The sequence below is a fragment of the Lissotriton helveticus genome, chromosome 2_1, assembly GCF_964261635.1.
Source record: "Lissotriton helveticus chromosome 2_1, aLisHel1.1, whole genome shotgun sequence".
Classification (NCBI taxonomy): Eukaryota; Metazoa; Chordata; class Amphibia; order Caudata; family Salamandridae; genus Lissotriton; species Lissotriton helveticus.
This window is the reverse complement of record NC_136059.1, coordinates 1130921864-1130934295: the sequence shown is the minus strand read 5'-3', so window position 1 is coordinate 1130934295 and position 12432 is coordinate 1130921864. Positions and strand designations below refer to the sequence as shown.

The 12432-nt window shown below is 48.9% G+C and overlaps 1 protein-coding gene across 1 annotated transcript in view; it reads left to right on the top strand.

The window, feature by feature from the left end:
- ADAMTSL1 (ADAMTS like 1) overlaps nucleotides 1–12432 on the top strand; it is a 677686-nt gene that overhangs the window by 357186 nt on the left and 308068 nt on the right. The window contains exon 13 of the mRNA XM_078677817.1: nucleotides 2030–2114. Within this exon, the coding sequence (XP_078533943.1) occupies nucleotides 2030–2114 (85 nt within the window). The remainder of the gene's footprint in view (nucleotides 1–2029; nucleotides 2115–12432) is intronic.

The following is a 12432-nucleotide window of genomic DNA, read 5'->3' as shown; positions in this document are numbered from 1 at the left end:
TGTTGAACAGGTATGTATATTTCGGAAGAATAGACATTTTTATGATGTTTGATCTGCCTATGAGGCTTAAGGGGAGGGTAGTCCAAATCTTTAAGAGCTTTCTTACTTCGCCTGCCACTCTGTTTAGGTTTATCTGCGGGATTTTTTCCAAGTCATGGACTACTGTGATTCCTAAGTATTTAATTTCCTTCTTGATGTTTGGGTTGGTGAGGTTTGTGTTCCAGGTCATAATCTCTGTTTTTGAGTGGTTAACCATATAGCCTGAAATTTTCCCAAAATTCTCAAGAATGATTTTGATTTCTTGTATGGAGGACTTGTAATCGTTGGTAAAAATCATTAAATCATCCGCATATAGGGCCACTTTTTTGGACCACCCCTGGTGTTTGAATGGAAGTATTTTTTCGTTTTCCCTTAGCAAACTTGCTAATGGCTCGATATACAAGTTGAATAGTAATGGCGAGAGGGGGCAACCTTGCCCTGTGGCTCTTTCGATTCTTATGTTGTTGGTTAAATCTCCATTCACCAAAATTTTGGATCTTGGGGTCCTATAGATCTCTTTCACCATATGCCGAAAGGAATCCCCCAGGTTATTTCTTATCATTACCTCATTTAGGAAGACCCAGTTCACCCGGCCAAATGCCTTTGCGGCGTCAAAGGTGAGAATTGTAAGTGGAGTTTTTTCGGAGAAAGCAACGTCTATTGCCCCAAATAATTCATGAGTTAGGTCATGAATCTACCTTCCTTTGATGAAGCCTTTCTGGTCAGAGTGAACTAGCTGGGTCATCACATTCCCCAGCCTTTTTGCCATGATTTTTGTGCAGATCTTGTAATCACAGTTGAGTAGTGATATCGGCCGGTATGATTCACATAATGTCGGCTTTTTTCCGGGTTTTAGAATTATAGTTATAATGGCATCATTCCAAGAGTCTGGGATCTTTTCGTGTTGTTTATACACCCGATTGAGTAGGTCTGTTATTTGTGGAGATAGAGTTTCTCTGAGTGCCATATATAGCTCGTTTGGAAGAGCATCTGGGCCCGCTGCCTTCCCTCTTTTCAACCCCTTTATTGCATCTTCTACCTCCTCTCTAGAAATGTCTTCATTTAGGGCTTTTTTCTCTTCCTCTGTTAGGGATAGGGTGGGTAGAGTATTCAGACTTTGTTTTACTTTGCCCATTTTATTTACATCCCAGAAGACTTTTTCTGTAGGGTATTTTAAAAAGGCAAGATTCAAACAAGCACGGGTGACATTTCTATTTTTAAAATTGGCCCAGATGCATTTACACTTTTTGCATTATTAACTTTTTAAGGGCTGCATTTAGACTAAGGACTACAAGGGGTAGTGTGTAAGTCTGTAGATGAGTTGGATTGATGAGGGACAGGTTAGATGAGATGTGTATGTTTTTATTTATATATTGAAATTGTATTATGCAGATCTCAGATTGATTCATTCTTTTTAAAATTTGTACTGTAAACTCTCTTGATAAATTGTTACTTGTATGCTATTTTTACATGCCGAATAAAGAATGCTAACTAACTAACTAAGTGCCCATAGTCACATGATGCCGCTGGCGATCGAACCGTGAGCCCCGCACCCTGGAGTCAGCCGCTCTGGCCGCTGAGCCACACTTCTCCCTAATTGTATTGGCACCGAGGGACATATTAAACTCTGAATATGCCTGTATTTTACTACCAAAACAGCAATTGGAGGCCAATTGTTTTTGCTTGGAATGTGGCTCATAGCACCCTTGCTACGCATCTGACAGAAGCTGCTGCTAACCTTACCTTGCCAATTGTTATTAATGGGACTGTCCTTGCCAAGATTCATTTAGCCAGCAGCAGGAACAGAAAGTAGGCAGGTCCCTATGACACCCAGGAGCAATAGGAGATTCTTCTGTAGCTACGGGTGAGACAAACGGATAATCATTTGATACATGCATTTGGGGGGCAAGGAGTCTGTTTTGTCACTTCAGCTACCCTCACATTTTGTCCATGGCATTGATAGTAACCACGGTGCATGTCTGTTTCACAGAGAAGCTCCCTGTGGAAGCAAAGCTGCCATGGTACAAGCAAGCCCAGGAGCTGGAGGAAGGAGCATCTGTGTCTGAAGAACCCTCGTAAGTGCGGACTCTTTTTTAAACCATGGAAGGATACTGTATAAGCTGCAGGTAATGTGGCTGAAAAGCATGTGGTACAACTATCCGTTGTTTGAATAGGGAGGATATTGATAATTCTGTGTCAGTAGTATGTGAGCCCATAGCCCTGTCAGCTATCTGCTTTAGAAAACAATGAAGTCTGGTGAGCAGACCTGCTGGTCTTATGCCAAAAGTTATCACAAGAACTCTGACAAACGATGGCCGGTGCCAAGTTATAACATCTTATTCCTGTAAATCTATTAGTAACGACAGAATAGGAAAAATAAAATTAAAAGAAAGCCACTTACTGTGCGCTCACCTCATCGGTGAGCGCAAGGTAAGTGATTTTATTCTTTTTTTATGTTATTTTCCCTATTCCGTACTCTGTTGACTCTCCCCACCTCCACCCCGCCTCACCGTTCTTACCTGCACTGGCTGATGTTGATTATTAAGTGCCTGTGCTGAGAACCGGAAACCACAGGCTCAAATTAAGCACTGGGGTAGAGTCAATATAGTGGCTACAGAGACAAGAGTATTTGTGAGCTAGTCCAAAACCTCCTAGGGAATAAAGCAGTGCTTAAATTGTTAAAAAAATAAGTGCAAGAGCTCTTGGCAGAAGGCTACAGCAGCTTCCACCACACATTGCCCCAACTATGCTGCCAATGACAGTAACTAATAAACAACTGTTGTCGTGGTCATCTCTAAATTAGCCAGATAGCACCACCTTGTGGCAGACTGTCACAAGCGCCGGTGTTTACAATTAAGTGTCGGTGCTGAGCACCGGAAAACACAGGCTCAAATTAATCACTGGAATAAAGTCAGTGATGCTGGCCCGCTCCACATCTGGACTTCTATGAAAGAAATAGCTCTGGAAACTAACTCATCCAGAGAGACCGAGTGTGGGAGTGGAGTTCCCACCCGCCAGGGCACAAACAACTGAGAAAGGGCTAAGAGTGATGGGTAGAAAAGGATCTCTCACCCCCTCCAAAATTAGCACGTATGGGGAGGTGAGGCGGGGGGTGGGAGGGTGGTCGATGAATCCTACTGACAGATGTGGTGAAAGAGAAGTGAGGAATGCCAAACAAGGAAGAGCGATCTGGAACCCCATCCCTGTGTCCATTAGGACCACTGAGACGCTGTACCAAATCAGGAAAGAGTTGAAGTTAAACCAGTTTAAAGACCACTACATCACAACACATTAACAGTCTGCATGTCAGCTACCTCTCTTGTCACTCGCTGACTTTATTCTTGTCTTTGACTCTGTACAGTGCTCTGCTGCCTTTTGGCTGGGTTCACGGTATAGGAATACCACACACATACAGATGGAGAGAGAAAGTGATAGAGAGAAAAAGTGGTCAGTTAAAGGATGGGAGAATTAGATGCACATGTGATTTAGGAGAAAAGGCGAGATTGAAAGTGGGGAGAGGTCTGTGCTGGGGCTCACCCACTTGCTTTCCATCCTCTTCTCAGTGTTGTGCTGCTGCACTTTACCCCTGCTCATCTTTCAGGGTTATCCTGCATCTTGTTATGATCATGGTACCCACCCTTGACTCCGGGATGTTTGAATGATGTTGTCAGACTTCGGGAGCCTGCCAGTGATGAACACCACCTCCCAAACGCGGCCAGCAGGGCGAGGCCTTCTAAGCACCGCTGGCAGCGAGTGCGAACCAGAAGAAAGGGGAACCCCAGAGAGATTAAAAGCAAGGAGCTAAATCCATTTATGGAGCAGGCACCATGTGAAAAAGATAGAAGGTCCAAGAAAAAAGGGAATATCAGCAGCTCTGTCTTCATCCTCCACCACTTGACAGGCAAAGACTTCTATCGCTCCTGAGTTATGTTATGTTATGTTATTTCAACTTATATAGCGCACGGCTGGCCCAGCAAAGGGGCGTCCCGGCGCTTTATCTGGAAGAAGGAATACAACCAAGAAAAAGGGCAGAAAGAATGGATTTAATAGTGAAACAGTCATTGGGATCCATCGATCCCAATGATTGAGTAGACATCAGAGGTCGCTTCCTTCTCATGCTATCTGCAGGGAAGCAAGAGAGTGTCCCTGTGGCAGGAGAGCTTCCTACCGGTAACTATACTCTTCCTACGGGAGCTCAGCTGATTGTGTGCATCCCCATGTATGGGACCGGACCAGATTAAGCTACATGTGAAGCTGTCAAATCTGTTTCTGGCCTTGCCATGGGTCCCAGAGAAGCACACACAGGCAGGAGATATTCCACATTTGGCATTTGTACACCTTAGTCATTCTCCGCCCAACTGTGATTATTCATTTTCAGCTAAGGACTGGTGCTTTACGTTTTGTTTATAAATGTGTATATATATTTTTCCATGTGTTTATGTATCATTTATGGATGTCCAATTTTGTCCAATTTGTGAAATGTTTTTTAATGTGAATGTTTAAAAATGTAGGAATGTTGATTTGTCCTTTATGATGACATGAAGTAAATGCAACTAACATTTTTCTAAAAAGTAAAAAAAGAAAAGTGGAATAAATCACACGAGCTTGTGGATCATAGACACGAATTTCGTAGCACGCACTGCATCGCATTTTGCGATGCAGGGCGCGCTACGAAATTCGTTTTAATCATTAAATTGTTTACTTACCTCCAATTATCCATATTACGGTGTGATGGTGGGTGGTCGGCTGGCCGGAAAAGCAGGCAAGGAGGCCGGATATAACGTGCAATTGTGGTTTATTGATGTGCAAAAGAGTCCTGCGCAACAGAGTCCAAGAAAGGGGGGAAGTCCGAAGGGAATTAGTGTTCTGAGAAGCTGGGGTGATTCTTGGGATGTTGATCCGGGTCTTGGGTGTAAGGCCGGGTCTTCAGGATTTAGATCCAGGTCTTGGGTGTAGGGCCGGTTCTTCAGGATGTAGATCCGGGTCTTGGGTCGGGGAGTCCACCGGAGGGCAATAAGAGAAAAAACAGGATAAGGAGCCGTTAGTCCCACTGAATCGGATTCTAAGCGTCTCCACCAACACCGGGTCGTGAGGAGTGGAAGGGTATTGTGAGGGAAGGAGGGTATGGGGTTCAGGTTACGGTTACAAAGGCTAAGGACTGTGGAGGAGACGTGATGGAGGGGGGGGGTCGATTAGTACACAAGGGCTATTTACAGACAAAGTGCTATACAGGTATAAACAGTGACCTTACAGGGTTAGCGTGCCTAAATTGTGCTACTACTAGAAGAAAACACTACTCTATTTTTTTACAAGCACCTAAGGTGCAACAGAGAAGCGAGGGGTTACTCACGGGCTCCGCCGCAACTCTCCAGGTGAGTTGCGGCCGCTCTTCAGCTTCCACCCGGGGGACTCCACCAGTCCTCGCACCACTCGTCTTCTTCTCCACAGTATTCTCCGCTCGTTTCCTCCTCTCCGGTCACAAGCTCCTGCCACGATCTTCCGACGCCTTCAGTCTCTCTGCTTCCGTCTTTTCTTTCTCCGTCCGGCGTCGGGGAGGCTGGACTTCCGGGGTCAGAGGGTTGCACTTCTGGTTCCTGATCGGTCCGGATTGGTCCCTGCAATACAGAGAGGGGAGGAGTTCTGGGTGTCAGGGACGCCGTGATGATCGGATCCGATGTACAAGGTGAGAGCTTTAACGGGGGCATCTCTGATGGTGTACGGGACAGGGTCCTGGGGGTCGTCTCACGAGGGGCCATTTCACATCCCCTTTCCCTAGCTGTCCTTCTTGTACCGGTAAGGGTTCTGGGGTACCGGGAGAGATAGTCCGCGTTGCCCTGACGCGTCCCTTTTCGATGCAAAGTCTTAAAACGGTACGGCTGTAAGGCCAGAAACCAGCGAAGGACCCGATCGTTTCTTCCTTTGTTGCGAGCCATCCACTCCAAGGGGGCATGGTCTGTATATAAGAGAAACTCACGGCCTTCCAGGTAATAGCGTAGACTTTCAATGGCCCACTTAATGACAAGAGCCTCCTTCTCCACCACGGCATAGTTCTTCTCTCTTGGGAAAAGTTTCCTGCTGAGGTAGAGAATTGGCTTTTCCTCTCCCTGTCTGTCCTTCTGGGATAATACTGCTCCCAGACCCTGGTCGGAAGCGTCCGTTTGGAGGAGAAACGGCTGGGTATAGTCCGGGCTCACCAATACCGGACCGGACGTAAGGGCGTTCTTTAGGTCCGTGAAGGCCTTTTGCAGTGGGGGAGTGGGGTCTCTGAGGGCGGCCTCTGTTTTGGTGGTCTTCTTGAGGAGATCAGTAAGGGGGGCTGCTCTTTGGGAGAAGTTGGGTACGAACCGTCTATAGTAACCCAAGAATCCCAAAAAGGCTCTAAGGTCTTTCCGGGTCCGGGGAAAGGGAATAGACTGAATGGCGTCGATCTTGTTCCTCTGGGGTCTTATCAGGCCTTCGCCTAAGAGATAGCCTAGATATTTCACAGTTTGTGCGGCCAGGGTGGTCTTGGCGGGGTTAATGGTGAATCCGAAAGACCCTAGAGAGGTGACAACCTTCTGTAGGTGTTCCAAGTGTTGGGGCCAGCTGTTACTGTAGATGATAATGTCGTCCAAGTAAGCGCCCGTGTATTGGGAATGTGGCGTTAGGACGTGATTCATGGCTCGTTGAAACGTGGCGGGTGCTCCATGTAATCCGAACGGCAGGACTAGGAACTGGAACAGCCCATCAGGGGTGGCGAAGGCGGTCTTTTTTCGATCTGCCGGTCGGAGGGGTATTTGCCAATACCCTTTGCAGAGGTTCAATGTGGAGATGTATTTCTCCTTCCCGATCCTCTCCACCATTTCGTCGACGCGGGGTAGCGGGTAGGTATCGAAGGTAGAGATTTTGTTGATCTCTCGAAAGTCGATACAAAATCTGACCGACCCGTCAGGCTTCGGTACCAAGACGATAGGCGAGTTCCAGTCGCTTACTGACGGTTCAATGATACCCATTTTCAGCATCTGTTCCGTTTCCTTCCGAATCACCTCCCTACGGGCTTCGGGTACTCGGTAGGGTCGCTGACGAACGGTCTTTCCTGGTTCGGTTTGAATGACGTGTTCAGTGACAGTGGTCCTTCCGGGTGAAGAGGAGAACACCTGTCGTAGAGGGTATAGAACGTTTTGGATTTCTTGTCTTTGGGTACTGGTCAGGTCTGTGTCAAGGCAGGGGTCAAAGGAGAGAGAGAAAGACGAGGTAGAACCTGACATGACCGGACGTGGCCCTTCCCACTTTTTGAGAAGGTTTACATGATAAATCTGTGTCGTACCCCGAATGGGATCCAATTCTAGTTCATACGTGACTGGGGTCACCTGCCGCAGGACGGTATACGGCCCTTGCCATTGACCCAACAGCTTCTGGTCCGAAGATGGCATCATCAGGAGAACCTGATCGCCTACAAGGAACTCCCGGGGTTTCGTACCCTTGTCGTATTGTCCTTTCTGCGCAAGTTGTGCGCTCTCCAGATTTTGTCGCACAATATCTCGTAGTACCGACAGATGGGTTTTCAGGTTCTCGACGTATTCAGGAAGGGGACGTGTCCGATCTGGTTCCGCTTCCCAGGCCTCTTGAGCCATGTCCAACAAGGTGCGGGGTGGGCGTCCGTACAAGAGCTCAAAAGGGGAATATCCTGTGCTACTTTGCGGTTTGCAACGGATGGCGAACAAGGCAAGCGGTAACATCTCTTCCCATCTTCGAGCTTCAAGCCCCAACAACTTTTTCAACGTCTGCTTAAGGGTGGCATTGTACCTCTCGACTAAGCCGTCGGTTTGAGGGTGGTAAGCCGAGGTTCGGATTTGTTTAATGCCCAGCTGGGCGCAGACCTGTTTCATTAATGCAGAGACGAATGGAGTGCCCTGGTCTGTCAGGATTTCACGTGGAAACCCTACCCTGGAAAATACCGACAGGAGTGCTTTAGCGATGTTCTGTGTAGTAGGTTGACGCAGGGGTAGGGCTTCGGGGAAGCGCGTGGCATAGTCCACTATCACTAGTGCATAACGGCAGCCGCTTTTCGACGGTAACAGAGGTCCGATTATGTCCATCCCTACGTGGCTGAAAGGGACGTCTATCACAGGGAGAGGGCGTAGTGGTACTCTGGGGGGTCGGTATCTACTGTTTTTCTGACAGACTGGACACTCTCGACAGAACGTTTTGATACGCTGGTGGATGCCAGGCCAATAAAACTTCTCCAGAACCGATTGGCTGGTCTTCTCATCACCGAAATGGCCCCCCAGGAGGTGACTATGGGCCAGGTAGAGAACCTTATCCTGGAAGGGTCCGGGGACCAGGAGTTGGGGATGTTGCCGGGCCCCTCCCTTACGGTACAATAACCCTTTGTGTTTAAAAAAATAGGGACCTACTTGAAGGGGGTCCTCGCTTTCCAGGGCTCTGCTCCATGCCTCCTGCAGCTGGGGTTCCTCCTGTTGTGCCGCCCTGAATTCCCTGTCCGTCTGCCAGGGGTGTTCTTCAGTAGTGGTGAGGTGGACCTCGGTGTAGTCCCTTTTTTCCTTCCTTTTCTGGGACCGGGATTTGTGTACCTTGGATGCAAGAACAGGTGGGGTTTGTCCGTGTGGATACGGTGCTTCTCCCCACCACCTGGAAAGGGAATCGGTGGGGTCTTGGAGAAGCCGGGGTAGGCCGGAATAGTCCCTTCCGAGGATGGCTTGTTCTGGAAGAGCGGGAATAAGACCCACTTTGAGAGTGGAACCGGGATCCTTTGGGTGTTGTACATGTACCCGGGTGGTGGGATAGCTCTTGGTGTCTCCGTGTACGCACTGTATGGCAACCATGCCCGAAGGGGCTTCCATTGCAGAGGTCATGTCTTGTGGCCTGAGTACACTCTGACGGCACCCAGTGTCGGCTAGGGCGAGGACCTTCTGTCCGTTGATGGTCACTGGACATCGAAACGGGGGCGGTGCTGGGTCCGGTGGAGCACAAACGTAGTTATGCACTAAGCCGACTTCCATGGGCTCATCCTTCTGAGGACAATGACGTGCTATATGGCCAAATCCCCCGCAACTGTAACACTGGGGTCCTGGATTGGTTGGCCTAACCAGGAGCGGGGTTGGTACAAAGGGGGGCAGGTCATGGCGTCGTGGCAGCGAGGGCCGTTGAGGGCGAGTGCCAGTAGGGACGTGGGGTTTACACGGGTGTTCATCCTTGTGCCGCTGTGGTTCCTGGGCTCGGCTGTAGGCACTCGCGATTTCGACGGCGGTCTCTAGGGTGAGTCGGGCGTGCTGTCTTACCCACCGCTGGGTCCCAGGGTGTAGGGAGGCCAGGAACTGCTCGAGGTATAGCTTCTCGAGTATATCTTCCTTGGTCGAGGTCTCAGGTCTAAGCCATCGGTTGGTTAAGTCTTTCACACGGAAAGATAGGGCTCTAGGTGTTTCCTGGGGTCCTTCCCTGATCTGCCTCAGTTTGACCCTATAACGTTCGTCATCTATGCCGAGCCGTTCCAGGATACACTTCTTAATGTCTGGGTAAGGTATGTTGCCCTGAATGTTTGCCTGTTGATAAGCCGCCTGGAGATCGCCCGTCAACAAGGGTCCCAGGTATTGACCCCAGCGGTCGTTGGGCCATGCTGCGGCCTGGGCCAGCCTCTCGAAATTCGTAAAGAAGTAATCCGGGTCTTCCCCCGGTACATACTTTTGTAGAACAACTGAGGGGAGGGAGGTCATCGGTCTTTGTTGACCCAGAACATCGGTGAGTTTGCCCATTGCTTGCTCATGTGAATCCCCTTGCCCCTTTAGGACGTCGTGTAGTTGGCCACGGTCATCTTCAGCGGTCTTCAGGAACCGCTCCATAAGCTTCCCTAGTTGTTCTTGGGACTCGGCCATCTTCTTCACCGCGGCCTCCATGCTTCCAGGCGATCCCACTTCTGACACCAAATGTGATGGTGGGTGGTCGGCTGGCCGGAAAAGCAGGCAAGGAGGCCGGATATAACGTGCAATTGTGGTTTATTGATGTGCAAAAGAGTCCTGCGCAACAGAGTCCAAGAAAGGGGGGAAGTCCGAAGGGAATTAGTGTTCTGAGAAGCTGGGGTGATTCTTGGGATGTTGATCCGGGTCTTGGGTGTAGGGCCGGGTCTTCAGGATGTAGATCCAGGTCTTGGGTGTAGGGCCGGTTCTTCAGGATGTAGATCCGGGTCTTGGGTCGGGGAGTCCACCGGAGGGCAATAAGAGAAAAAACAGGATAAGGAGCCGTTAGTCCCACTAAATCGGATTCTAAGCGTCTCCACCAACACCGGGTCGTGAGGAGTGGAATGGTATTGTGAGGGAAGGAGGGTATGGGGTTCAGGTTACGGTTACAAAGGCTAAGGACTGTGGAGGAGACGTGATGGAGGGGGGGGGTCGATTAGTACACAAGGGCTATTTACAGACAAAGTGCTATACAGGTATAAACAGTGACCTTACAGGGTTAGCGTGCCTAAATTGTGCTACTACTAGAAGAAAACACTACTCTATTTTTTTACAAGCACCTAAGGTGCAACAGAGAAGGGAGGGGTTACTCACGGGCTCTGCCGCAACTCTCCAGGTGAGTTGCGGCCGCTCTTCAGCTTCCACCCGGGGGACTCCACCAGTCCTCGCACCACTCGTCTTCTTCTCCACAGTATTCTCCGCTCGTTTCCTCCTCTCCGGTCACAAGCTCCTGCCACGATCTTCCGACGCCTTCAGTCTCTCTGCTTCCGTCTTTTCTTTCTCTGTCCGGCGTCGGGGAGGCTGGACTTCCGGGGTCAGAGGGTTGCACTTCCGGTTCCTGATCGGTCCGGATTGGTCCCTGCAATACAGAGAGGGGAGGAGTTCTGGGTGTCAGGGACGCCGTGATGATCGGATCCGATGTACAAGGTGAGAGCTTTAACGGGGGCATCTCTGATGGTGTACGGGACAGGGTCCTGGGGGTCGTCTCACGAGGGGCCATTTCACATACGGTTTTTAGCATCCCCCACCCTGCCCCTCCCCCGCCCCGCCTTCCTGCCGCACCTTAACTTCTTCCACAGGCCGCTGCTGCATAGACATCGGTTTGTCATTTGTTTAATTGTCTAATGAATCTATGCAACTAGACACTTTTTCGTATTATAGAAGAGTAGCATACCTGATCTCATATAAAAAGCCCCTCTTTTTTATCCTTACACAGTTGCCTGTGTAATGAGTAGCGTGCAATTCGCAATATTTATGATTGCATACTACTTCTTGTTGGTACAAGCTCAGGAGGGCTCTCACTTCACTAATTGTTAAAACTATTCTATGTAGACTGCAAAACGCTTTAACCCCTTCCCTGTGGCGCTAATTTCGCCGCAGTGCGGAGATTTAATTAGAGGGCGTAACCCCTTGTGTGCTCAGGACGTCCCCCGGCTATCTTGCATCACGCTGGGCGTATGCTCAGGACGATCGGGCCGTCCGAACTCCGCCCACTAATTAATTCTTCCGCACAGGCAGGGAATTTGCGCCGCGCTCGGAAATTGGCGGCTTTCGGACGGCCACCGGCCGTCCTGAGCACACGCTCAGCGTGACATGGGACGGCCGGGGGCCGTCCTGAGCACACAAGGGGTTAAGTCACTGGGTACTCCTGACCGGCCAACTGTCACCATTGTACAGCTATTGTGATTTTTATTATTATTATCATTATTATTATTGTTGTTGTTTTTGTTTTTTAATAATATCTATATGTTCAGGAAGCCTTTCACTTCAGTAGCCAACAGGAAGGTTGTTGTACATCGAGAAGCCTAAATGATGCCTGGAGCTCCCACCCACTCGCTCCAGCGTGTCTATATCTAGGCATGTAAAGAAGTAGTTAGAGGCATTGCAATTTCTCATATGTAGCGTTTTTAGATTTGAGACATGAATGAGCCATCTCATGGGTAAATCTGTGAAAGATACAAAGTTTAAAAAAGGAATCCTCTATTTCACTGGCAGCCATTGGATTTCTTTTTGTGGTTGAATACATGTGGTTTACTTACCTTAGACCAGATGCCAGTGTGGCGGAAAGCGTCTGAATATGCTGGAAACATTGAATGGTGGCCTTGGGGAGACCCATGTATACGCTGTGGCAGTGGCTGATATGGCATAGGATGCATTCAAGACAACATTAGCATGGAATATCTTAGGAATGAAAGAGAACAGCATGCTTGAGAATTTAAGAACATAAAAGCAAACAGACGTGTCTGAATTAACCTGGTCTTTGAAGCATAGTTCTCCATCACTCCTGGAGACTTAACTATAGGCGTTGAAACTGGTGTAGTGAGTAAGAAGTAATGCCAGACAGAGTTGTGCCAAAGCTAATTGCTTTACCCACTAATAGTCTCTCTGCTCATCAGGATTTGATATCTGCTAAGCAGCTACTAAGATTGATAAGAAAAGT